A 25,776-nucleotide genomic window follows, 5' to 3' on the forward strand; every position below is an offset into this window, starting at 1 on the left:
GATCAATATTGTACTCATAGAAAATGACATTAACTGAAATTGTGCGATTTCCATCAGGTCTGGCAGCTTAGAAGCATATTTCCAACAAAATCAGTAGGCAGCTACAAGCTGGCCCAATTAAAAATTATACCAAACATGTAACTAGAGGAAAATGCCTACCCCTCTCTCAAGAAGCATGTTCCTAAAGCATATCATCCGATCCTCCAAAGGGGGCACTGATTTTATGGATGATGATTTTTCATCTTCCTCTTCCCCTTGTTCAATCGCATGCGAATCTTCTGTCCTGTAAGAAAAAAATAAAACAGAAAATAATACGGTCAGATATATATACACTGCTCAAAAAAATAAAGGGAACACTTAAACAACACAATGTAACTCCAAGTCAATCACACTTCTGTGAAATCAAACTGTCCACTTAGGAAGCAACACTGAGTGACAATCAATTTCACATGCTGTTGTGCAAATGGGATAGACAACAGGTGGAAATTATAGGCAATTAGCAAGACACCCCCAATAAAGGAGTGGTTCTGCAGGTGGTGACCACTTATCACTTCTCAGTTCCTATGCTTCCTGGCTGATGTTTTGGTCACTTTTGAATGCTGGCGGTGCTTTCACTCTAGTGGTAGCATGAGACGGAGTCTACAACCCATACAAGTGGCTCAGGTAGTGCAGCTTATCCAGGATGGCACATCAATGCGAGCTGTGGAAAAAAGGTTTGCTGTGTCTGTGAACGTAGTGTCCAGAGCATGGAGGCGCTACCAGGAGACAGGCCAGTACATCAGGAGACGTGGAGGAGGCCGTAGGAGGGAAACAACCGAGCAGCAGGACCGCTACCTCCGCCTTTGTGCAAGGAGGAACAGGAGGAGCACTGCCAGAGCCCTGCAAAATGACCTCCAGCAGGCCATAAATGTGCATGTGTCTGCTCAAACGGTCAGAAACAGACTCCATGAGGGTGATATGAGGGCCCGACGTCCACAGGTGGGGGTTGTGCTTACAGCCCAACACCGTGCAGGACGTTTGGCATTTTCCAGAGAACACCAATACTGGCAAATTCGCCACTGGCGCCCTGTGCTCTTCACAGATGAAAGCAGGTTCACACTGTGCACATGTGACAGACGTGACAGAGTCTTGAGACGCCGTGGAGAACGTTCTGCTGCCTGCAACATCCTCCAGCATGACTGGTTTGGCATTGGGTCAGTAATGGTGTGGGGTGGCATTTCTTTGGAGGGCCGCACAGCCCTCCATGTGCTCACCAGAGGTAGCCTGACTGCCATTAGGTACTGAGATGAGATCCTCAGACCCCTTGTGAGACCATATGCTGGTGCAGTTGGCCCTGGGTTCCTCTTAATGCAAGACAATGCTAGACCTCATGTGGCTGGAGTGTGTCAGCAGTTCCTGCAAGATGAAGGCATTGATGCTATGGACTGGCCCGCCCGTTCCCCAGACCTGAATCCAATTGAGCACATCTGGGACATCATGTCTCGCTCTATCCACCAGGCTCTATCCACCAGACTGTCCAGGAGTTGGCAGATGCTTTAGTCCAGGTCTGGGAAGAGATCCCTCAGGGGACCGTCCGCCACCTCATCAGGAGCATGCACAGGCGTTGTAGGGAGGTCATACAGGCACGTGGAGGCCACACACACACACTACTGAGCCTCATTTTGACTTGTTTTAAGGACATTACATCAAAGTTGGATCAGCCTGTAGTGTGTTTTTCCACTTTAATTTTGAGGGTGACTCCAAATCCAGACCTCCATGGGTTGAAAAATTTGATTTCCATTTTTTTATTTTTGTGTGATTTTGTTGTCAGCACATTCAACTATGTAAAGAACAAAGTATTTCAGAAGAATATTTAATTAACTCAGATCTAGGATGTGTTATTTTTGTGTTCCCTTTATTTTTTTGAGCAGTGTATATATATATATATATATATATATATATAGTAACTGTCCCTTTAGGGCATATGTCCCAAAGGACATATGGACTTTACAGAAGGACCCCTTGTATTGGCAAGAGCAGAGAGAGCTGCTGCAAAACTATGTTCCCTCATTCAGGAAACACATTTTCTTTTTTAGTGGCCTCTGTAAGAGAAATATGTGGCCAATGGCAAGATCCCTGGTGAATACAGCCAATTTATGAGAATTGCTGCTGTTAAAACCATAGAAAACCACTGGGGAAGAGAATATCCTAAATCCTAGGGATTCATTTTAAATAAACTATTTTATGTTAGTATTGCAGTATAAGAAATTGATTTACCTTCAAAATATCTGGACCAGCTGGTAACCCTAACTTGGCCACACACCTACCCAGTACAAAATTTAAAGGGGCTGTACAAGATCGCCGATTTCTTCCAAAAATGCTGATACACGTCCACGAATGGTGTGTATTGCAGCTCAGCCCTATTAATTTTAATGATGCTGAGCTGCAATAGTCGATGCAGTCCATGGATACAAGTGGCAATATTTTTTGAAAAAAGCTCAAACATCTAATCTGTCAGTTCCTTAAAGGGGTTGTCCTACCTGGGACATTTATGGACTATCGCTTGGATGATAGATACAGGTCCCAACTCTGATACTTGCTCCTGTTTCCAGATTGGGGCGCTAAAGTGACAGTAAGGCGCAGATGTGCAGCCACCCTACATTCAACCTTATATCAGTCCTGAAACTTCTAATCATTATCTTGGCTATTTTCTAAAGCCCCATAGTGGTGAACGAAGGGGTGGATGTGCTTGCACGGCTTTCTCTCCATTCATTGCTATGGGTCATCTGAATATGCCCACTTGAAGAGGAATGGAGAGGATGGAAAGGATGCCGTGCATTTGAGGTTTGTTATCCCTTCACATTTGGGTTTCTGTTCACTTCAGAGGCCCTGTTTTGAAAGTAGGAGCAAGTTCTAGATGTGGGACCTGCACCTATCTGTCATATACAGTATGACATATTCAACAATATCCCATATGGGACAACATCTTAAAACCCAGTTTGTGATAATATGCTTTAAGGAGTTGTCCAAGCTTAGAGAAAAGGGTCTGCCCCCCCCCCCCTTCCGCCAAGAATAGCAACACCTCTGTCCAGTGAATGAGACTGAACTGCAATACCTTACAGAACCTATGGATACCAGTATCACTGTTTTTGGAAAAAATATAAGAACCGGTTTTCAAATCCTGGAAACCCCTTTAAATAATAAAGTAACTTGCTCTTAGACCTAAATATTTTTATTCTTAAATTGTGCCAAATATTTATTCTGCAAGTACCTCAGAAAAACAGTATTATATTTTTATGTCTAGCATGTAATACGTTGGATCAAGTTTTACTATAGTCGGCTCGTGCAGCTTTAAGAGAAGCTTCACAAGGAAAGGCATTTTTTATGTAATCCATAAAAGGTTGCATAAATAGTTTTAGTGAGCTCTAGAGGTCCGGCTTAGATCCCCTGACCACTTTTCTTGAATAGAAATGAGGAATCACTTCAGCTTCACTTTCCATATATTATTCATGGATTTGCAGCCACAAAAGAATGATACAGTATATGATGTAGTGTGCTCTGATTCTGGAAACAAGCTTTATTCAACCATAGGCTCATTTATCAAGAGCTGCCGTCACTAGAACTCCTTACCTAGAAATTTATGTCCATAGAAATTGGCAAATCAATAATTTTGCTTATGTTATTATTTACAATGGTTGATAGGGATTCCCTTGAAAGTACGGCTGAACAGATTGGCTGCTTAGGTACAATATAAATATGCAAGTGAAGAAACAACATTTTTTACATTATTCGTCATGAGGAGACTTAATTCAGCTATAAGTAATAAATCCATCTCAAGATCTCTGTATAATGTATCAATGAAAGTAAAAAAGTTTTGGATCCAGGCTTCTACGCTCACTGATGACTGTTTACAACTGTAGCAATAACGCATCTGTAGAAAGTTAATTTTGTTCGTCCCTACCCTTGCTCTTAGCAACATATTCTGAAATGTGTGGCATGATTTAAAAACTTAAAAAGAAATAACTAAAAACTCATCCCTCTAAGTTAAAAGGTTGTCCCAAAGCAAAACTTTTGCAAGGTGGCTGGGCAGGGTTTGAACCTAAAAAACATCCAACTTACCTTTTCAAGGGATCCCGGTTCCAGAGCCCTGGCCCCTGTCTATGCTGTTTTCGGTCTCCACAGGCCAGTCACTGAGCCTCAGCATTAATACCATGCATGCACACATCACCACTGACACCATTAATTGACCAGCAACTGTGCCACAGTCATGGCGTGTAGATGATACATAATGCCTCCAACCCAGCAGAGACCTGAAGAAGCGGATGGGAGCCATTCATTCCATAGCGCTATACATATGAAAAGGGTATACATACATAATAAAGACAATGGCACTAAGCATGAACAAGACGAGTTACAAACTGGTACAGAAGGAGAGAGGGCCCTGCCCGTTAGGGCTTACAATCTACATGGTATGGGAGAAGGACACAGTAGAAGAGGGTAAAGTTGGTCATCGCGGTATAGAGGCAGCAGGGTCACTGGTTGTAGGCTTGTCTGAAGAGGTGGGTTTTCAGGTTTCTTTTGAAGAATTCCACTGTTGGTAAGAGTCCGATATGTTGTGGTAGCGAGTTCCAGAGTGTGGGGGATGCATGGGAGAAATCTTGGAGGCGGTTGTCGGAAAATGTGATGAGGAGAGAGGAGAGAAGGAGGTATTGTGAGGATCGGAGATAATGTGTGGGGATCTATCGGGAAAGTAGTTCAGAGATGTAGGGAGAGGAGAGGTTGTGGACAGCCTTGTATGTATTTGTTAGCATTTTGAACTAAATTCGCTGGGCAATGGGGATTGGCAGAGGGGAGAGGCAGAGGAGTAACAGGGTGAGAGGTGGATTAGTCGGGTAACAGAGTTGAGGAGAGATTGGAGGGGTCGGAGAGTGCTAGATGGAAGGCCACAGAGGAGAATGTTCCAGTAGTCTAAGCGGGAAATGATGAGGGCATGTACAAGCATTTTCGCAGACTCAAAGTTGAAGGAAGCGTGGATGCGATAGATGTTTTTGAGTTGGAGGCGGCAGGTGGTGGAAAGGGCTTGGATGTGTGGTCGGAAGGAGAGGGCAGAATCCAAGGTCACTCCAAGGCAGCAGACTTGGTTGACCGGGGAGAGTGTGCATACATTGATCGTGATAGATAGGTCTGTTGGGGGGGTTGAGCAAGATGGGGAAAGATGATGAATTCTGTTTTATCCATGTTTATCCATGTTAAGTTTTAGAAAGCGAGAGAAGAAATAGGAGGATATGGAAGATAGGCATTGTGGGATTCTGGTTAGTAAGGTGGTGATGTCTGGACCAGAGAGGTAGATTTGTGTGTCATCAGCATAAAAGTGATACTGAAAGCCATGGGACTCTATGAGCTGTCCCAGCACGAACGTGTAGATAGAGAAAAGCAGGGGTCCTAGGACAGAGCCTTGTGGGAAACCAACAGAGAGGGAATGAGACGAGGAGGTGGTGTGAGAGTGGGAGATGCTAAACGTCCGGTCTGTGAGGTATGATGTGATCCAGGAGAGGGCCAGGTCAGTGATGCCAAGAGATTAGAGAATTTGTAACAGAATGGAGTGGTCGACAGTGTCAAGGAGAAGGAGGACAGAGTAATATTTTTTGGTTTTGGCTGTTAGTAGGTCATTGGTGACTTTGGTAAGGGCAGTCTCAGTTGAAAGGGGGGGGGGTCAAAGAGGGAGTAGGAGGAGAGGTGAGAGGACAGTTCAGAATGGACATGTTGCTCAAGTAGCTTTGAGGCATATGGAAGAAGTCATATGGAGAGATAACTGGACAAAAAAGATGGGTCAAGTAAAGTCTTTTTGAGGATGGGTGTAATGGTAGCATGTTTAAAACCAGAGAGGAAGACACCAGAGGTTAGTGATAGGTTAAAAAGATGTGTTAGGGCTGGGATAAATACTCTGGTGAGGTTAGGGATGAGTTGTTTAGGGCTGTGGGACAGGGAAGATATGAGAGATGAGAAGTAGGCCTGTTTTGCATCAGCGAGTAAGAATTTAAAAATGAGGAGGGATTGCTTGTATGTGGTAAAGTGATCCTTAGAGTGGGATTTCTTCCATCACCGCTCAGCAGCCCTGGAAGCTTGTCTGAGTTTTTTGGTCAGATTGGTGTGCCTGGGTTTTGTTGTGTGTGAGGTCCAGAGCTGTACTTATTGTGGTGTTATACAGGGTGGTGGCAGTATGTGGGTCTTGGAGGGAACAAATAGTAGAGAGTGGCAGAAGAGAGTCACAAAGCAAGCGAAAGTTGAGATGCTTAAGGTTCCAGCAGGGGTGTGTTAGTGTGTGGACAGGGGGAGCAGCAGAAGAGACCAGTGAAGAGAAGGTGAGTAGGTTGTGGTCGGATAGGGCAAGAGGCAAATTAGAAAGGTTAGATAATGAGCAGAGGGGTGTAAAGATAAGATCCAGAGTGTGACCATCTCTGTGGGTGGTAGCGGAAGACCACTGTGAGAGGCCGAAGGAGGAAGAGAGTGATAGGAGTTTAGAGGCGGCTGAGTGGCAGGTGTCAATGGGGATGTTGAAGTCACACATAATGATAGTGGGGATGTCGGCAGAAAGTGTAGGGGCCAGGTGTTAGGCACCATAGCCTCCCCAGCTGCCTTGCAATAGGTTTGGGTTTTGGACAACCCTTTAAAATGATGCAAAACGGATTACCTCACAAGCTCCATCAGTCTTCTAAAGTGGTTATAGAGCCTGTGAATTGCTTGCTCTTGGCCCATAACCTCCCCCACAGCTAGGACTTTATGGAGCTGCATTGTGTTTATTGATACTGATGAAAAACTGCTAAAATCCAGTGGAATGAGCAGAGCTCGGTGAAGAAATGGATGAAACATCATTAGCTTGAAGAATAGATTTAATTGTAGAAGTAAATCCAGCAAAGAAGTAGGAACAATCTGGCAAAGGAAATTCTCAAGGGTCATGAGACTGGAATAAGTTACAAAGCTCATGCAATGTTTGGCTTTCCATGTAATCTGAAGTAGGTCCAAACAGGAAGCAAGATGGCTTCCATTAGTATTAACACTGACCACCTTTGAAATGAACAAGTATGAGTGGTACCTGTGATTAAATCTATACCTATCTGCTCCCTAAAGCTCCTTTTCGGCTCTATGGCTTCATGGCTGACTTCACTGGACTTACAGTCCCCACCTGTAAACTTCTGCATGGGCGAGGTCACATGCTCTCCAATGACTGGCCTCAGTGTGACATGTCTGTAAGTGACTTGTGACCTAGCAGTGATGTGCCACTTAGGGACACGTCACTGCTAAGTTCAGTAATTGGCTGCATCAGAGTACATTACCCTGTCCTTGTGGAAGTTGACAGGCAGGGACTGAAAATCCAATTAAGACACTATGATTTTTTTTTTTATATTAACACCTACCCAACATCCACCATACACATACAGTAGATGCTGGGTCTTTAAACACAGTGGCCACTCAGGAGCTGTTCAAGCACCATAGCCAGAGGTTACTTCTTCTATCAGACAGGAGACACCTGGTGGCAGAATTTTGATAGGAGACAACTCCGATCATTGACTTTTATCCCCTTCAGATGCTTACAGTCCATTGCGACCATGGCATCTGAGTGATTTTTTAATGGGAGCAGAGTGTCCCTGGTGATCACCTTTCAATTACTATAGCAGCCTGGGGCTTTCTGAAAGCTTTGCGGACTGCCATAGTAAAGTCCCTATCAAGCTTTGCATGAGGAAGGGCTTAATAGGAACATAGTGATATTCCCATAGACTGCAATGATAAACCATTGCAGTCTATGATATAAGCAATCTAATGATCGGATGTTGAAGTTCCCTAAAAAACAAAAAGAATAAAAAAATTCAAATAACCCCTATTTTCCTTTATTACAAATTAAAATAAATAATAAAAAATAATAATAATTGCTATCGGTACGTCACAGTGGCTGAGGTGATGTATGGAGTAATACAGCAGGCACCCAGATGGAATGATGGGAAATAACGATCATGCCGAACCCTGTTATTTAACCCCTCAGATACCGCAATCAACACTGATCTCGACATCTATGAGGTAAGGCAGAGGAATGCGGCTCCCTCTGCCTTCCGATCTGAGTCCCCACAGTGAAATCATGGGAGTCTGATTGGTTACCATGATAGACTGGACGCTTTTAAAGCTTTTCAGGCCTGCCATGTATAGCTCTCTGAACTGTGCACAAAGCAAAGCTCAGCAGGGAACGTGTCAAAATCCTATTCACCCTAATAGATCTCTATTTGGGTGAATAGGACAATGGATCAAAAGATCTCATGTTTTAGCCCCCTAAGGTGGTTAAAAGTTAATACTATAAAAGTAAAAAAAAAAAAAAAAACCTTAAAAGATTAAATCACCCCCTTCCCCAATTTTACATATATTTTCCATATATATATTTTTTCAGCTTCCCACTAGATCATATGGAATATTGAGTAGTGCCGTGAGAAAGTTCAACTTCTCCCACAAACAACAAGCCCAGGTTTGATTATGTGAACAGGAAAATAGGTTATGGCTACTGGAAGGCAGGGAGGTAAAAATAAAAATGGAAATGGCTGAATCAGAAAGGGGTTAATGAAGAACTGTCAGGCAATTGTCATAAAATATCACATCACAAATACATTTTTATAATTTATATACTTTAAAGCTCCACTGGGGATGATACTCGTGACCCCACATTTCACAATTTTTCTCAGATTTTCATGTTTCCTTGGGTGTCCTCCTAGTCTTTACTCATCAGTGTTGTACTTCTGTACTTCATATTCATGTTTGTTTAAAAAAAAAAATCAAATTAAATCACTGAAATATAAGACATCACCCTTAAGTTTCACCTTCTTGATTTAATCTTGCGATAAACCCTATTAGTCCAGCAGCTTGTGGTTACGCCACATACTCTGCACTGCTTTAAAAAAATTAAGTAATTTATTTGTTCACAATGTCTAATTAAGGAGTCCATTTAGAACATTAGTGTCACATAGTTGCCAGAGAGATTAATTACTTGCATCAACTTGAATGATAAATGACAAAGCTAGGACACTGTAGACAAGTTACAACTTAATGATGTGACATGGCTTAATATCCAAGAGGTTCTTTAATCTCTATTAGGCTAAAAACATTTAAGGGGGTTGTCTGGTTTAGAAAATCAATTTCCAAATACCCTATTAGGGAATTTTGAGTTAATAGTTGGGGTCTTCCACTGAGGAGACACTATTAGCCTGAGATCCAGAGTGGAAAATATCTTTCACCCTTGAGAACCCAAACATTTAAAGGGGTTCTCCGCTTTTGTAATATTGATTACCTATCCTCAGAATAGACATCAATATCAGATCAGTGGGGTCAAACTCCCAGCACCCCCGCTGATCAGTTGTTTGAAGAGAACGCAGCTCTTCTATGAGCGCTGTGTTCTCTTCAATGTTTACCTGCTCGCCGTCAACATTGCAGCTGCGAGCAAATGTACTTACAACTCTTACATCCCTTTCACTTCAATGGGATGGCTCCATCCTATTTAAGGGAATGGTTACGTTGGAGTTGTAATTACACCTGCTTTCCACTGCAATGTTGATAGCGAGCAGGTCATTATTGAAGAGAACACAGCGCTCATACAACCACTATGTTCTCTTCAAGCAGCTGATCGACATGTGTCCTGGCAGTCGGACCCCTGCCGATCTGATCCTGAGGATAGGTCATCAACATTACAAAAGCGGGCAAACCCCTTAAAGGCTACGAACACCTGTGGGGCTATTTTATGATTGCATTTTACTTATTCTGGGCTAAAAATCTTTTTTTCAATTGATCTTTATTAAAAAAAATGTCAGCAGCTTCTGCTCCACATGATTAAAAGCCTGAACCTTAACCCGGACACAACCTGCGTCTTAGTTTTCAGTTTTACACTGAGTCCTGTCATGTTGCTGTTCTGACGACTATATATAGCCCTTATCTCTGAATTCCTGACAGCTCATAAACATAGAAAGAAGATCCCAGCAGACGTGTCTTCAATGCTCGTGAAGTTTTATTGCATGTAACAATATGTCCGTAGAAAAGGACGCGTTTCGGCTCAATTGCCTTTCTCAACAGATAGATGTACATAGTCGGTTGCTCATATATATACACATATCAATGATTAAAGAGAGGAACCTCCCAGTGACGTCAACGCCCAAAATAGGGGCGGTACATGCATAGTCACATGGTAACATAGTCAAGGTAGTCAATCAAAGAATCAAAAAAAGCGCAACAGGTATCAAAACACATGTCAGTAATTATTAAATACTATTAGATATTGTTATTAAATACCAGTACAGCTGAGGTACTCCTTCATTTAAATGGTCGATGTCTAGAAAAAATAATGCAAAAATTACAGAAGTTAATATATATAAAATGGTGAACAGAAAATAGCACTAATAAAGATCAGATAATCATAATTTCATAGTCGCGATTAAGACCTCTTGGATGAAGGGTATCAAGGGTATGAATCCAGTAGGCCTCCCGGCGCAAAAGTAGTTTTTTAATGTCGCCGCCGCCGGGAGGCCTACTGGATTCATACCCTTGATACCCTTCATCCAAGAGGTCTTAATCGCGACTATGAAATTATGCATATCTGATCTTTATTAGTGCTATTTTCTGTTCACCATTTTATATATATTAACTTCTGTAATTTTTGCATTATTTTTTCTAGACATCGACCATTTAAATGAAGGAGTACCTCAGCTGTACTGGTATTTAATAACAATATCTAATAGTATTTAATTATTACTGACATGTGTTTTGATACCTGTTGCGCTTTTTTTGATTCTTTGATTGACTACCTTGACTATGTTACCATGCGACTATGCATGTACCGCCCCTATTTTGGGCGTTAACGTCACTGGGAGGTTCCTCTCTTTAATCATTGATATGTGTATATATATGAGCTACCGACTATGCACATCTATCTGTTGAGAAAGGCAATTGAGCCGAAACGCGTCCTTTTCTACGGACATATTGTTACATGCAATAAAACTTCACGAGCATTGAAGACATGTCTGCTGGGATCTTCTTTCTATTACACGTGGAAATCATCCTATCCCGTGCGGCGTGCACCTCAGCGTGTGCCGGCCAACTTCTTTCCAGCTCATAAACAAAGCCTAATTCCTATCTAACTGATTACAATATGGCTTAAATAAGTGTTTAGGAGCTTTTAGGAATTCAGAGATAAGGGCTATACATAGCCATCAGAACAGCAACATGATACTCTACAGCTAGGCTGAAATTTAATCCTATGGAACAGAAACCACTAACAATTTTTAATTTAAAAAAACTGAAAAAATTATTTTATGCCAAAATGAGTAAAATGCAATAATATAAAATTGCCCCCAAATGCCCTATATGAACAATCATACGATTTGAATAGCAACTGTACAACGTTTAAATTCCCCTCTTATAACACTGCAGGGAAATTGAACACTTGCTCCCTCTTTAATGCTTGCTAAAAAGTATGGATATTTTCCAACTATAAAACTGATACTGAGCCCGACTGTATGCAGGTTCCTCAGAATGCTGTCAGAAACTTTGGGCAAAAATGGAGCTCTTGGCCAATTCCATGAGGCTCTATAACTCCTCCAAACGTTTTTCCTGAAAAATACTGTCCTCCTTTAGGCTGACGCTAATGTCTATGCAGGCCTTGACAACAGGGACATCAGACAGGACTGACTTAAACCACCTGACCAGCAGCATAGGAAATACTACAACTGTCAACTGCAATTATGTTATCCCTACACTCCTAGGAACAGTATTCATTAATCCAAATACTTTTGACACATTTAATACACCTTAAATGAGTTTCCAGGACTGTAACATTGCTGGCCTATCCTTACAATTGGCCATAAATATCTGAATTGTGGGGGTCTGATACTTGAGTTGGACCGTGAGCTGTAGTACCAGACCCAACCACAACCAAAGGTAGGGCACTTGTATCTGTAACAATGATTGAGGTACTCATGGAAGTAAGGCTATTATCAGAACCACACAATCATGTGATATCCTAAGGATCAGGGATGCACCTAGCCTTTCTGCTGCCTGAGGCGACAACTGAAATGGTGCCCCCTACCGTTCGCAATGCAAATTTCTTAACCTAACCTCTGCCATTCAGCCCATGGCTCTTCGGCTGCCCCCCTTTTGCCCCTACTGGTGCTGCCTGAGGCCTGATGGCCTCACCTGGCCTCATTTGTGGTGCACCCCCGCTAAGGATAGGTCATCAATGAAAACCTTTTAATGCGCTGTTTCAGTACAAATCAAAACCTGTTAACATTTGCAGTATACCCAAAGACCTGTAGAAATTGTTGGCATAGAAAGCACACTTTAAAGGGATTGTTCCACAACTAATATAAATGTACCCTGCCCAACAGATATCACTGTTATATCACTTTCCTCAAATACCACTATTTAACAAAATGGCTTGTTCTAAAGTTTTAACCTACCATTGCACCCTGTGGCAAATCAGTTTCGATTTTCAGTTGCTGTTGGTTACGTCCTGCATTGGAGCTTTGTAATATAGGATGTATGAAGCATCATTGGTAAGAACAAAGGGGTGTGGCTAGTGTCAGTGATAAGCGGCATAGGCAATATTCGAATCCGCGATATTTTGCAAATTTTTGGCTGAATATTCGCCATAACTTTTCAAATTCGAGAGTTTGTGATCTCCAGTCATTATTTTCTTGATTGCGAAAATCGCAATGTAATATAAAAATTAGCAATAAGAATATTCGCGATCAACACTAAGGGGTAGGCAACTTTCCTATTGGTTGCTAGGGATGTTGCTAAGTGCTGATATTCACAATGAATTTGCGATAAATTTGCAAGACAGAGAATCTTAATAAAAAGAGATTTGATAATAAAAAGAATATTCGCGATCAACACTAATCGTGAATCATGAATACAAATATATAGCACTATTTTCTAAATATTCGCAAATTCTCAAAGTGGCGATATTCGCAATTAAAATTTGCGATTCAAATATTCGTGCTCAACACTAGTTAGTGTCACATGGGATGCGGATGTCAGGACACATCTCACTGCCCTAAGACATGATGGGAAAGCAGTCATAAGACAAACCAGGAAGTAGGATTTAAGCAAGGGGGATAAGAGAAAACTGCAAATGAAGTAAATTTTAAAAGAAAAAGTCAAAATGAGAGCTGAACAATTGATGAAAATAAACTTCATAATAAAAAGTATTTTATGGCAAAACTCCTTTAAATCCTCTTAGCACATAGAGTTCACATCAAGTCCTGTTGAAACTTACAAGCTATCCTGGCATTGAGTACACATGAGGTCCTCTTGCCACATAGAGAGTACTCACTTATTTCTCTTAATTTTGGAGTTGTGTTCATCATTAGCATCTTCTGGGACCAGTCCATCTTTCTTGCCAGCTGGTAGAGATAAGGAGAGAAAATTGCTTTAAAGCCATAGTAATCAGAATGTTTAAACACCCCAAACACTTCCATAATGATGATTTATGTTCAGTCTCGAAAGCCAAATGTTTGCATCTGGAAATAATGGACTAATTCCCAAGCTCGGAGCTGAGCACAAAATACCTAATGAACTAATATTTAGTTTTAAGGACTACAATGCTGTTGTTCATTCTGCGATGTTGGCGCAGATCCATGTGCTCAAATTGATTTAGACTTCTGTCAGAATGTTTCCTTTTCTATTGGATTGTTGGCCAGACTGAAGAGGCTTTCTTAATATTGGTGACTGCTAGTTTTTAAAACTCATTATTACTGAGGGAAATTATTAGATCACATAGACATCGTAGAGCCATTCTCCCACTTGGGATCCACTTCTATGAACCATAGGGGGAGCTGCTAAGCATCAAGGGATCATGATATTTATGCACTTAATTTGAACAACTGTCATGTAACAATGCATACTACTACCCCCAATCATTCACCTTCACCTTTGTTCTATTTTCAGAAGTGGCTCTCATATATGATACAATGCCTTAAATTGAAATGCATAATTACGGTAAGTACATGAAAAGGTTATTGCAAATATTGCATTGAATCTGCCTTGGAAAGTGTTTGTCACCTTTCATTACTTTTAGTCAGCACATATTTATTTTTTTCACCTTTTTTCTTAAATTAATATTCACATAATGTATGTCCAATGTCTAATACAAATATGGAATCGATGCCATCATTTTTTATACACAGTAACACTGAACAGTGCCTCCATGAGCTGTACTTTTCCTTCACTGTAATCCCTATGAATACACACAGACATTACTCAAGTATGACATCTTAAAGGGGTTTTGTAAAGATTTAAATGTTTCCCCTATCCACAGGATAGGGGGTAAGTATCTGATCAGTGGGAGTGCGCTGGGGCTCCCACCCATCATGTGATCAGGGGTCCTTTGTCCCCTCTGTATGAATAGAGTGGCCCTCATGCATGTGCGCTGCCTCTCCATTTTTCTACGGGACTGCCAAAGATCATCAATTACTACAGAGATAAATGGAGAGGGAAGCTTGACCATCGGCTGGGGTCCTAGTGGTTGAAACTAGGGGATCGACCGATATGGATTTTTTAGAGCCGATAACCAATAACTTATACCGATATTCTGTGCATTTTCATTTTTGGAGAAAAAAAATTACGCCGTTCACCACATAGGAGATTTTTTTAAATATATTTTAATACTTTGGGCTTTTCGGACGTGGCAATATGTGATATGTTTATTTATTTATTGTTTATATATTTTATATGTCAAATTGGGAAAGGGGGTGATTTAAACTTAATATTTTGGTGTTTTTTTAACTTTTTATTTAATAACTATTTTCCCACTTAGGGGCTAGAACCTGGGACCTTTTAATCGCTTGTCCTATTCACCCTGATAGAGCTCTATTAGGGTGTATAGGACTTCACACTGTCCCTGCTGCCCTGTGCATAGTACACACAGCAGCAGGGAGATTATCATGGCAGCCAGGGCTTCAGTAGCGTCCTGGCTGCCATGGTAACTGATCGGAGTCCCAGGATTACACTGCTGGGGCTCCGATCAGAAGCTGCCACTGCCACCAATGAGGAGGAGGGGAGGGGACCCTGTGGCCACTGCCACCATTGACTTTAATACTAGGGGGGTTGGGGGGGGCGCATTGCGACACCAGTGATTTTAATACTGGGAAGTGGGGGGCACACTGCGCCACCAATGTTTTAATACTGGGGGGCGGGGGGGGAGGGGGCGCACTGCGCCACCAATGTTTTTTAAACTGGGGAGGGCGCACTTTGCCACCAATGATAATTAACGTTTAATACAGGAGGCAGGTGTGTCAGCGCAAAATCACATAGCTGGCACCCTGCGAGGTTAACTGCCACGGATCGCAGCTTCCTGTCATATAGGCTGGGCACCACCTCCTGTATTTGTATTAGATGTTACTTATCATTGGTGGCGCAGTGCGCCGCCCCCTCCTCCGCCCGTCTATCCTCATTGGCAGTGCGGCACAGGGGGGAGGGAGAGAGTGACTCCTTCTCCCCTGTGCTGCTGAGGGAACATGAGCGTGCTGACAGCAGCGCGCTCATGTTCTTTGATAGCATGCTGGACACATTATCGGCTAGGTTAGATGACGACACCGATAACTGTAAAAATCTGTTCGATCCCTAGTTGAAACCCCACTATTCAGAAACTTAGCCCATATTATGTGGATAGAAGATGTTTAAATCTTGGCACAATCCCTTTTTGAGATGTATGGGGGTGTTTAAAGAGTCACTGTACGTTCACACAATTTTACATAAATCAATGATACAAGCGACCACTAAAAATGTTGTGATATGTTTTATCAGTAAGAAATGTCTATTTATTATGGTATCAGCTTTTTACCTCCCCCGTTACTAATTGCTTTTCACTTTGAAAAATGATTTGAATTCCATTTTGAAATAGAGCAGCTCCACAGGAGGATTATATTAAACATGTCAATACAAGTCTATGGGGGGGGGGGGAGTGAGCAGCAGCATGAGTGCGGCGTGACTTAAGGAGAGATACTAAAGAGACTGCAGAGCTATATGGGAGTTTAATATTTCAGCACAAGTGCTAAATTCACAACCAATACAGGTCAGCACCTCACTGTAATGTTCTTCATGATCCTGGAGCTGTTTCTGCATGATTCTTCTCTCCTTTCTGTGTGCAGTAGTTTATGCTAGTTTCCACCCACCATTTTTTTTGACATCTGCAAGCTAGACATTAAGCATGTACAGATGAAAACTGCTAGAAAATGGCAGATATACGTGATATAATGGCCCAAAATAGTGTTATTCCTCATGTACACACTGTACTATTAGTTAATGCAGAGTTTGTTTAAAGATTAGGTACACTTTGAGGGGGAGAAGTACAGCTCATCATGTCTCCAGCTTGAGGTATCGCCATTAGGGATGAGGTACCACTTGGAACCGAACCCGAGTTGAGGAAATGTTTTTTTTACAGTAAAAATGTATTAATAAAGGTATTATGCAAAGTTTCGCGAGACTTTGCAAAGTAATAACTTTGTCTCATTGGAGCCAATACATTCTAATACTGTATGGAGCGCTCTCTCCGTACAGTATAGAAACAAAGTTTAATGTGAATCGACTTTGGATGTTTCATCCGAAGTCGATTCGCTGATCCCTAATCGCCATATACAGTATTAAATAAATTTCAAGAATAAAAAGTAAGAGGTTCTCTTTAAAGTGTATCTCTCATCAGACAGATATAGGGGGTCATTTATCAAACACAAATACGCCTAAACCTGCAACTTCTCCCCGCTCAAGCCAGGTCTAAAAAAGTGGGTGTGGAGTGGGTGGAGAAGGGGACTGGTTTAGGCGTAGAAAATGGTCTAAATGTAAGACATCTTACATTTAAAAGCGACAGTGGATCCGCCAAAGTTATGAAGAAGCTTGCGCCTCTTCATAAATCCGGTGGATCCACTGCCAGCGCAGGACCTTATTAAAACCGGCGTCTAAAATGGCGGCCTTAATAAATGTGCCCCATAATGTCTACAAATTTGTTATAAAGGGTTAACCAAGAAAGTGGTAAGATTACTCCATTATTCATCCCCTGCCCCAAGTGGAATTTAGGGTGTTGTACATAACTTCCATCTATTAGGGTGGGTTCACATCACATGTTACCATCCATTTAAAGTATAAGTTGGAAAAAAAGATATAAAAGTGTGGCACAACACACTTTTATATCCTGCAGAGTCCGGCAATAAAACGTATACTTTATTTTACAATTTTTTTACAATGGAACTCTATGGTGAACGGATGCCACGCTATGGTATCAGTCTGAGACACCTATATGTTTAGCAGATGGCAAAAATGTGAACCCAGACTTACAAACAACCAATGTATCAGTCGTCTTAAATGAAATAAAAATGTAAGATTTTGTTACAAATTATAAAGTATATTGAATGAAATAAAATAAATAATCACAGCGCTTAGTTACTTGTGGGAGATTCCAGTTTGCGTTTATGTGGGGGGTCCTCAATGATTCTGTTTATATCCACTCGATTCTTTAAGTCTATTGGCTTGTCCCAAACTGATAGTTGTATTGTAGGGTTGAAGAAGAATACTTTGTCATCTCCAGTCCATACCACACACCTAGAAATAATAAAATAAAAAAATGATAGAAAATTTACATATAATATATCATCATAACATAAAAGACAGCCAAAGTAAAACATAATAGAATCTTTATACAGTGTAGAAAATGTAAACAGATGCAATGCTGTCCAGTCACTGGGCAGCAGTCACTAGAGTGACAGCAGACAAAAGGCAGATTTTAAGAAATGTTCTGGTTGTATGTACATAGAAACACATAGAACCCATATAAGCCTGCGTGATCTAAGTTTCGTCTAGTAGTGCTGTGGGAAAACTAGATTTTCAGCCCACAATAGAGATGCTAAAATATGATGGCATTATGGCTGTTTTAAACTAGCTTTGTGGAAAGTGCTTAGTTCTTAATGTCCATTTTACTGCAAGGAAAAAAAGTCTTATCAGCGAGATATGTGAACCTTGACACAAAAACGCCCAGGATTCAATATTCTTATCAAATACAAAATATTGTCTGACTTAAAAGTAATTTTATATGAATTTAAAGAATAAATAGCTGGCAATTTAAAGACACCTTTCAATGTCATTCCAATTTTCGTTTGTCAAATGACCGATTCATATAGGCTGATGGAGAATATTGGTTAACATTTATATATCTAGAATTGTGAGGTGACCTGCTGCCCACTAAATAGAAAAGCTGACTGCTCTAAATGAAATATAAAGTACAATAAAATGTTCCATGCACAAAGTAAAAGAATCAAAGAAAAAATATTTTGCTAGCGGATACTCCTGAGTATCACGTTATCTTGTAAACCAAATGACTCGGTGAAGGCCATTAATAAGTCAACCAATGTTCTGAGTCTAGTTGGTCTAAATTGTTCTAAAATAAACTTTTGTATGGTATTCCAGGAAGAGTCTTAGTAAACAGAATGAACACATAGGCCTGCCTGTGGAGTTATTCTCAATAAAACAGAAGGCTTTGCAGCATGCCATCGATTTGCTTTGTGCTCTCTCACAGAGAATCAGTAGAACTATGAAGGCACCGCATGGACCATCAAAAATATAGCCATGTGCATGGAAGGAGTCTTCCACACAGTAGATAGAAAATGAGTTTGTGTTTCTGCCAGAAACAGGCACAAGTTTTTAACAGACAGCACATGGATGAAGTCAGGCATCCTCAAACTGCGGCCCTCCAGCTGTTGCAAAACTACAACTCCCAGCATACCCGAATAGCCTACATGTATCAGCCTACAGCAGGTCATTGTGGGAGTTGTAGTTTTACAACAGCTGGAGGGCCGCAGTTTGAGGATGCCTGCACTAAACCAAAGTTAAAACATACTGCAAATTTCTCTGCATGGACCAGTGGTCTGGGCAAAAAATCCCCCATGTGAATTTAATCATTCAATTGAATGGGTCAGTGTTCAGCAGGGTCAGACTGGCTCACCAGAGAACCAAGGGGATTACCCGGGGGGCCCAGGTTCCAATATCATAGTGGCTTTCCAGAGGTCTAGGAAAAAAAAAAAATTGGCGGCCTTTGGAGCTAATCACTTGCCACTAAGGTCTATTTATTTAATCCGAAACCTTGATTAGATTTCATTAATGATACAGGGGTTGGACTCCAAGAATAGTTTCCTTTAGTGGGCCCAAGGAGCCGCAGTCCAACACTGCCATTATATTGTAGCTCTAATAGCTGGGTGTATAGCCTTTATGTCTGAACTCCTTACAGCTCATAAACACTCGGCTAAGATAATCTGTAAGTCAACAGTATCTGATCGGTGGGGGTCCGAAACCTGGGGCCCCTACTGATCAGTTTTGACAAATCAGTGGGGTTCCTGTGAGTGCCGTCGCCTTCTCGCAGCTTACCATGCACTGCGCCGTACATTGTATAACGACTGTGCTTGGTACTGCACTTAACCCTATTCACTTGAATGGGGCTGAGCTGCTACTAGGCCACGTGATCGTGTCATCAAACGGCCTAGGAAAAGCTGAGAGAATAATAACTGATCAACAGTCCTGAGTGTTGGACTTCCGCCAATCAGAAACTGATCCTGACGATAGGTCATGGGTAGGAAAATCTTGGAAAATCACTTTACCACATGTAGCGCCATGTAAGATTGCGGTTTCTTGGGCTCACTAGAGGTAACAATTCTTGAGGCCCAACCCCTAAATTATCAATTAAGTCTAATCAATGTTTTGAATGAAATAAATAGACCCTAGTGACAGGTAATTGGCTCCAAAGGCAGCCATATCATTTTTTGACCATTGGGGGCCACTATGTTAATTCTTAATAACAAAATTCCCCCAAAGGTGTTCATAGCCTTTAAAACACGGATCAACATGAAGTTTATTATCAATTTCATAGATATTGCATACGTATAAAATGTACTAAATTTACTAAACATAGACGCACAATAGGCACACAAAAAAAAATAGGCACAAAAATAACAGAGCACCATGTCATTGTACTGAATCTATCAGCTAAACAAGCCACAAATCATGTCTATGTTTAGATGTATGAGATAAAGTTAGATTACATTCAGGGTCCCTTGTAAATCTGAGAACCACTAATTCGTTCCACCTGCATCAGTGATGCTCTTACCGCCTGCAATCTGAGCACCTGATGGAGTGAATATATGGTTGTGTGCCAGAAAACAGCTGAGCATGTGAGTTGTGATATTAAACAGAGCAGAAAGCAATTAAAATGCATTGTAAATTATGCAGATTCCAGTTAGCACCAGTAATACCACTCAGTGAGAGCACAACACCAGTGTTCCTTTAGTACAACATATTTACAACTTTTTCAGACTCGATGTGATACTTGCAAGGAGAATATTCCTTGGCCTGAATTTCTGCCAAAAAGCGGATTTGACTTACTTAGGAGCTGTCTGCTAAAGCATTATACTCAAGCAGAAGCGTCCTTACAGGTTAACAATAAAATGACAAGGTACAGTGAGCTGGCATGGCACTTATTGGATCACATCTGATTGACATTTTACAGTATCTGAGCTCAGTTGAAGACTGCCTGGTTAATTTTACAGGTGAAACTCGAAAAATTAGAATATAGTGCAAAAATTCATTTATTTCAGTAATGCAAATTGCAGGGAATTACATTAATGCAGCTAAAAATTAGAATTTAGTGAAAAGGTTCAATATTCTAGGCTCAAAGTGTCACACTCTAGTCAGCTAATTAATCCATACCCCCTGAGCAAAGGGTACCTCAAAATTGAGACTTCGGGGTTTCATAAGCTGTAATCCATAATCATCCAAATTATAACAAATAAAGGCTCGAAATATCTCGCTTTGCATGTAATGAGTCTATCTCATGTGTTAGTTTCACCTTTTAAGTTGCATTACTGAAATAAATGAACTTTGCACGATATTCAAATTTTTCGAGTTTCACCTGTACAGTACATTGTCACAGTTCTGTATAGTTGACCATACACCTTATATAGCTATTGGTTGAGGGCCAATTCAGTATGGGTTGTTGAATGCAGCATGTGGTTGTGTAGACAGGAGCTTAGCCAGAGAGGTGTGAGCCAGAATGAGCCATATTGGCACTCCACTTTTTTCAATCCCTTCTTGTTATGAGGGCCCTTTGACAAAAAAGCTGATCACAAAATATTCCCCTCCTCGGACATCCAGCAACCAACTGTAATTTACGAAAACCTACGGGTACAACCACGTGTAGGGATTAGCATAACACTTAATTTTTATACTGTACAAAGCGAGCACTCCATACAGTATTAGAATGTATTTGCTCCGATGAGCCAAAGTTTTTACTTAGCGAAGTCTTTCAAGACTTCACAAATAGATTTCTACTGTAAAAAAACATTTCCCGAACTTGAGTTCGGTTCCGAGTGGGATTGGAACCCACCAGCGAAGCATTTCCAAAGATGGTATTCAGGACTAAATTCTATTCTGTTTACTAAATATATAATGTAGCTCCCATATCGAGCCACATTATGAGGCTTCTGCACAGGAATTGTACTCTTTGCAGTTGCTTTTAACTCTAGCTCATAATTCAGGGTTCTAAGCTGGGACCATATAACATGATGTCTATATGCCTTAATTGGGACAAACCTTTAAAGAGTGCCTGTCAGCATGATCAACCCTATTAAATCATATATACTTGCTGGTGGGGTTGATTTTGCAGATTTGTACCTGTGCCTGTTCACCATATTGTTCCTGTACCCCTGGGATTGCTGTATTGCCTATTCACTAGCAGCATGGTGGCTCCCCTGCAGCAAAGTCCAGTTCCTTTTACAAAGGTTAAAGTGTGATAAGTGGATAAAAAAGGGCTTATTAGCCGTTGTGTGGTGAAGTGAGAAAATTACAGCCCTTTTTGGCATGCATAAGTGGCAAAAAAAGTATTATTTGCCGTTCAGCATTGCAGATATATGTTCTAAAGCCTTTTTGTGGTTTATTAGTGGCAAAAAAGTATTATTTGCCGTTGTGTGGTGAAGTGACAAAATTACAGCCTTTTTTATGGTGTATTAATTTCCTTTTTATTTACTTATTTGATCTAACCGTATGTCAGACAGAGAAGTGCCAGGCCCTGCACAGGGGAGGGGCAGAGGCCTAAATGTTTCTGGCGCAGGCACAGGTCGCAGCAGAGTAAGCGGGCGGGGTCACTTCCAGAAGCCTGAGCTCCCAGTGTCAGCTAGCGGTCGTGTCTTGAACAGCAACCCAGCGGTTCTTGAATGGTTCACTCAGTCAACCAATTCATTCCAAGTGACATCAGATGCCCCCAGCCAAGAGTCAGTGAATTCATCAGACACAACCCTGTGCCCTCACCTGTCCTCAACCTGCCACTGTCCTTTTCTGTTCCCTCAGCCAGAGAAGTATTATATGCTGTATGCTCAGCTCCACTATACAGTGAGGATGAGCTACTAGATTACAGTCAGCAGCTACTGCCCAGCCAAGATCTGGAGAAGACACCCACCACTTCCTCCGGTAGGCGGGAAAGTAGTGATGAGGAGAGTGGCGTGGGAGCTGGTGTTGTGAGTGGCCAGGCTCCTCAATGACGTGCAGACAGTACTCGATGATGATGTAGCCGATCGCAATTGGGAGCCGGATGATGAAGCGGCTTCATCATCATCTGGAGAAAAGGGTAGAAGCTTGCATGTGAGGCAGCAGCGGAGCCAGCAAGTCGGTACCGTGCCTGTGAGTCAGCAGAGTGGCAGCAGTGGGAGGTCGGGAGCCAAACATGCCCGGGGTAGACCACCCTCATCCCAGGAGCCTACCTGCCCGGAAAGAAGTGGTGGAGGGATCCACGGAGGCAGCAGCCGTAGCAGTCAGTGTGGAGTTTTGGGTGTAAAATCACCTACTCGGCGATGTGACAGTTTTTGTTAAGCCGCCGGAGGAGGTGAACATGGCTATTTGCCAAATCTGTGAGTAGTAGGTGACGCGTGGCCAGGGTGCCAATGTTGGCACTCTGGCCCTGCGTCAACATATGCAGTGTCACCATAAAGTGGCCTGGGAGAACCGTGGCTCCAATGTGGTGGTCCAGCCTGCCGCAGCAACCGCTGCATCGCCCAGTGGCACGCACCCAATTTCAGGCAGTCAAGGCTCCACCACCTCAGCCGAAGGGAGCTGTCTGTCCTTTCCGTCATCTACCGCTCCTGATCCTCCTGCTTCTCGCCCTCCTACTCCTCGTTAGTCATTCCGTCAGCATTCGATCATAGAATAGAGATTGTCAAGAAACAAGAATTGATTGTCAAGAAACAACAGTATGCGTGCACTCATCCAACGGCGCAGAAGCTGAACGTGCTCCTGGCCAAGTTGCTGGTGCTGCAGTCCCTCCCTTTCCAAGTGATGGACTCTGCACCTTTCAGAGAACTGATGGCTAGTGCCGAGCCAAGGTGGAGAGTCCCAAGCCCTTATTTCTTTGCCAAAAAGGCAGTAACAGCCCTGCACAAATATGTAGAACAGAAGGTGGGCCAGTCCTTGAGCCTGTCGGTGTCTGCCAATGTGCACGGCAGCGCCGACGCGTGGAGCTATAACTACTGTCAAGGACAATATATGTCTTAAGGCCTACTGGGTAAATGTGGTTCTTTCCCAACCAAATCAACAACTTGGCCAGGTTACACCGCTTCCACCTCCACGTTCTCACGTGCTTGCTGCTGCTGTCCCCTCCACACCCTGTCATTGCGCCACTCTGCTCCTCATGCTGCTGTTGCTGCTGGCACCTCCATACTATGTCACCTTGCCACTCTGTGGTCTCCTCATGCTGCTGCCACCTCCACACTATGTCATTGTGCCACTCTGTGGCCTCCTCATGCTTCTGCTGCCACCTCCACACTATGTCACCTTGCCATTCTGTGGTCTCCTCATGCTGCTGCTGCTGACACCTCCACACTATGTCACCTTGCCCCTTTGTGGCCTCCTCATACTGATGCTAGATCAACACTATGTCACTGGGCCACTCTGTGGCTTCCTCATGCTATTGCTGCTGCCACCTCCACACTATGTCACCTTGCTAGTCTGTAGCCTACTCATGCTTCTGCTTCCTCAACACTATGTCATTGGGCCACTCTGTGGACTTCTCAAGCTGTTCTCCCACCCTCTCCACTCCATGACTGGGCCACTATTTTGCCTTTTTGGCCTGGTTGACATCATCATTTATTTGACCCTTCTGATCTGTCATAAGGAACGAAAAATGAGACGCACAACAGATCCTGTCTGTGTAGCAGCTGTAAGGCCTGTATGGTCCCTTAAGAATTAGCTTATGATTTGGTAGCTAAAAGCAGAAGTGGGTACAAAACACAGAAGACATGCAAATATTCAATTCACGTGTCATCTCTGTTTTAGATCCACTCCTGTTTTTTTTTTTTTTGGGCTTTAGCAATATTGATGGATTACTGACCAAATACTGACCGAATTAAGGCGGATGCTCAACAGACAGGATCCGTTTTTTGGGTGGTTATTGTGACGTCAACATCAGTGACGTCAACACAAACTTACTGCAGACACCCTCTCCACTCTGTCGGGGGGGCTCTACTTGTATAAGCATTTAATAGAACAGGTTCTGTAGACATCTATGTGGAATCAGCTGACGACGGTGTAAAAGGAGTGCGTTCTTTCACGCTACATTAGGATCTTGGGCCTCTGCACGGTTCTTTATACCTGGCGCTAACATTGACCTGTAAGACTGAGTTCACACCTGAGTTATTTGGTCAGTTTTGGCCCTGTAACTGCCCAAATAAGTAAAGTGCGCAGTGATTCTAAGAGCGATGCCTGTCATCTGCGTGTCATACTGGCTCCCAGTAATGTTTCACTTCCACAGCAGACTCCCTATTGCTCAGTGTTCTACACCACTATACAGGCTCTGTGCAGACAGGAAATGATCAAATCTTTTCAGAAAATTCAGTGAACTGGCAGAATTGAATTTTTGAGAAATTCGGTTATCTCTAATGGTGACATTGAAAATAATAAAAAACACTTCTTAAAAATGGTTTAATATAAAAATGTATTTAAACAATGTTAAATTCGAATGACCAATTCCGTTTTACAAATGAATTCTGATTACAGTAACTAATCCACAAAAAAAACTGTAGTAAATTAAAGGGATTGTACAGCGCTTCCATATTGATGACCTATCCTCATGATGGGTGATTAATATCAGATCTCTCAGGGGTCTGACCTCTGAGATCCCCATAGATCGGCAGAAGAGGCAGTAGTGGTCATGTGAGGTAGCAGTACTCTTCACTTAACTGCACACCATCTAGCTTATAGTGGAGGTGCGGTATAATTACTGTAGTTAATTTAAACTGCTTACTAGTTCACTTGCTTGTTTCACCGATTTGATATTGGTAACCTATCCTGAGGATAAGTCATTAATATTGTAGCACTGCACAACACCTTTGATGTTCTCTTTCAACCAAACTAAAGTATTGACTCTCCTTAGGGAGAACCAGCAAGAATGCTCCCTGGGAAGAATATACTAAAAGGAAGAAAACTAATTGGAATATTTTATTGTAAGTCTTAGAGCATCGTCAAACATGACTGGGGTATTATCAGCCAAACTTGTCCATGGACAGATCTGTTTCAGCCTTGTGGTCATCATCAGCCCTCAGCTATGGTCAGGTTAGAGGCAGCTTTCTTCCTTTTTGAGGGACAGCTTCTTAGTAAAATGATTTTTATATGATGCGCAGATTAGTGACACAACAAAATCACTGCTCTTCAGGCAAAATATGGACTAAACAAAACTCACTAGAGCATACCAAAGAT

General features: G+C 42.1%; 1 protein-coding gene across 1 annotated transcript in view; it reads right to left on the bottom strand.

The window, feature by feature from the left end:
• The window catches only part of TCERG1L (transcription elongation regulator 1 like), a 343,152-nt gene that overhangs the window by 18,631 nt on the left and 298,745 nt on the right, over positions 1-25,776 (bottom strand). The window contains exons 10-12 of the mRNA XM_040437737.1: positions 17,441-17,595; positions 13,337-13,406; positions 160-283 (exon numbers count right to left, since the gene is read on the bottom strand). Of these exons, the coding sequence (XP_040293671.1) occupies positions 160-283; positions 13,337-13,406; positions 17,441-17,595 (349 nt within the window). The remainder of the gene's footprint in view (positions 1-159; positions 284-13,336; positions 13,407-17,440; positions 17,596-25,776) is intronic.

Source organism: Bufo bufo, chromosome 6 (genome assembly GCF_905171765.1).
Source record: "Bufo bufo chromosome 6, aBufBuf1.1, whole genome shotgun sequence".
Classification (NCBI taxonomy): Eukaryota; Metazoa; Chordata; class Amphibia; order Anura; family Bufonidae; genus Bufo; species Bufo bufo.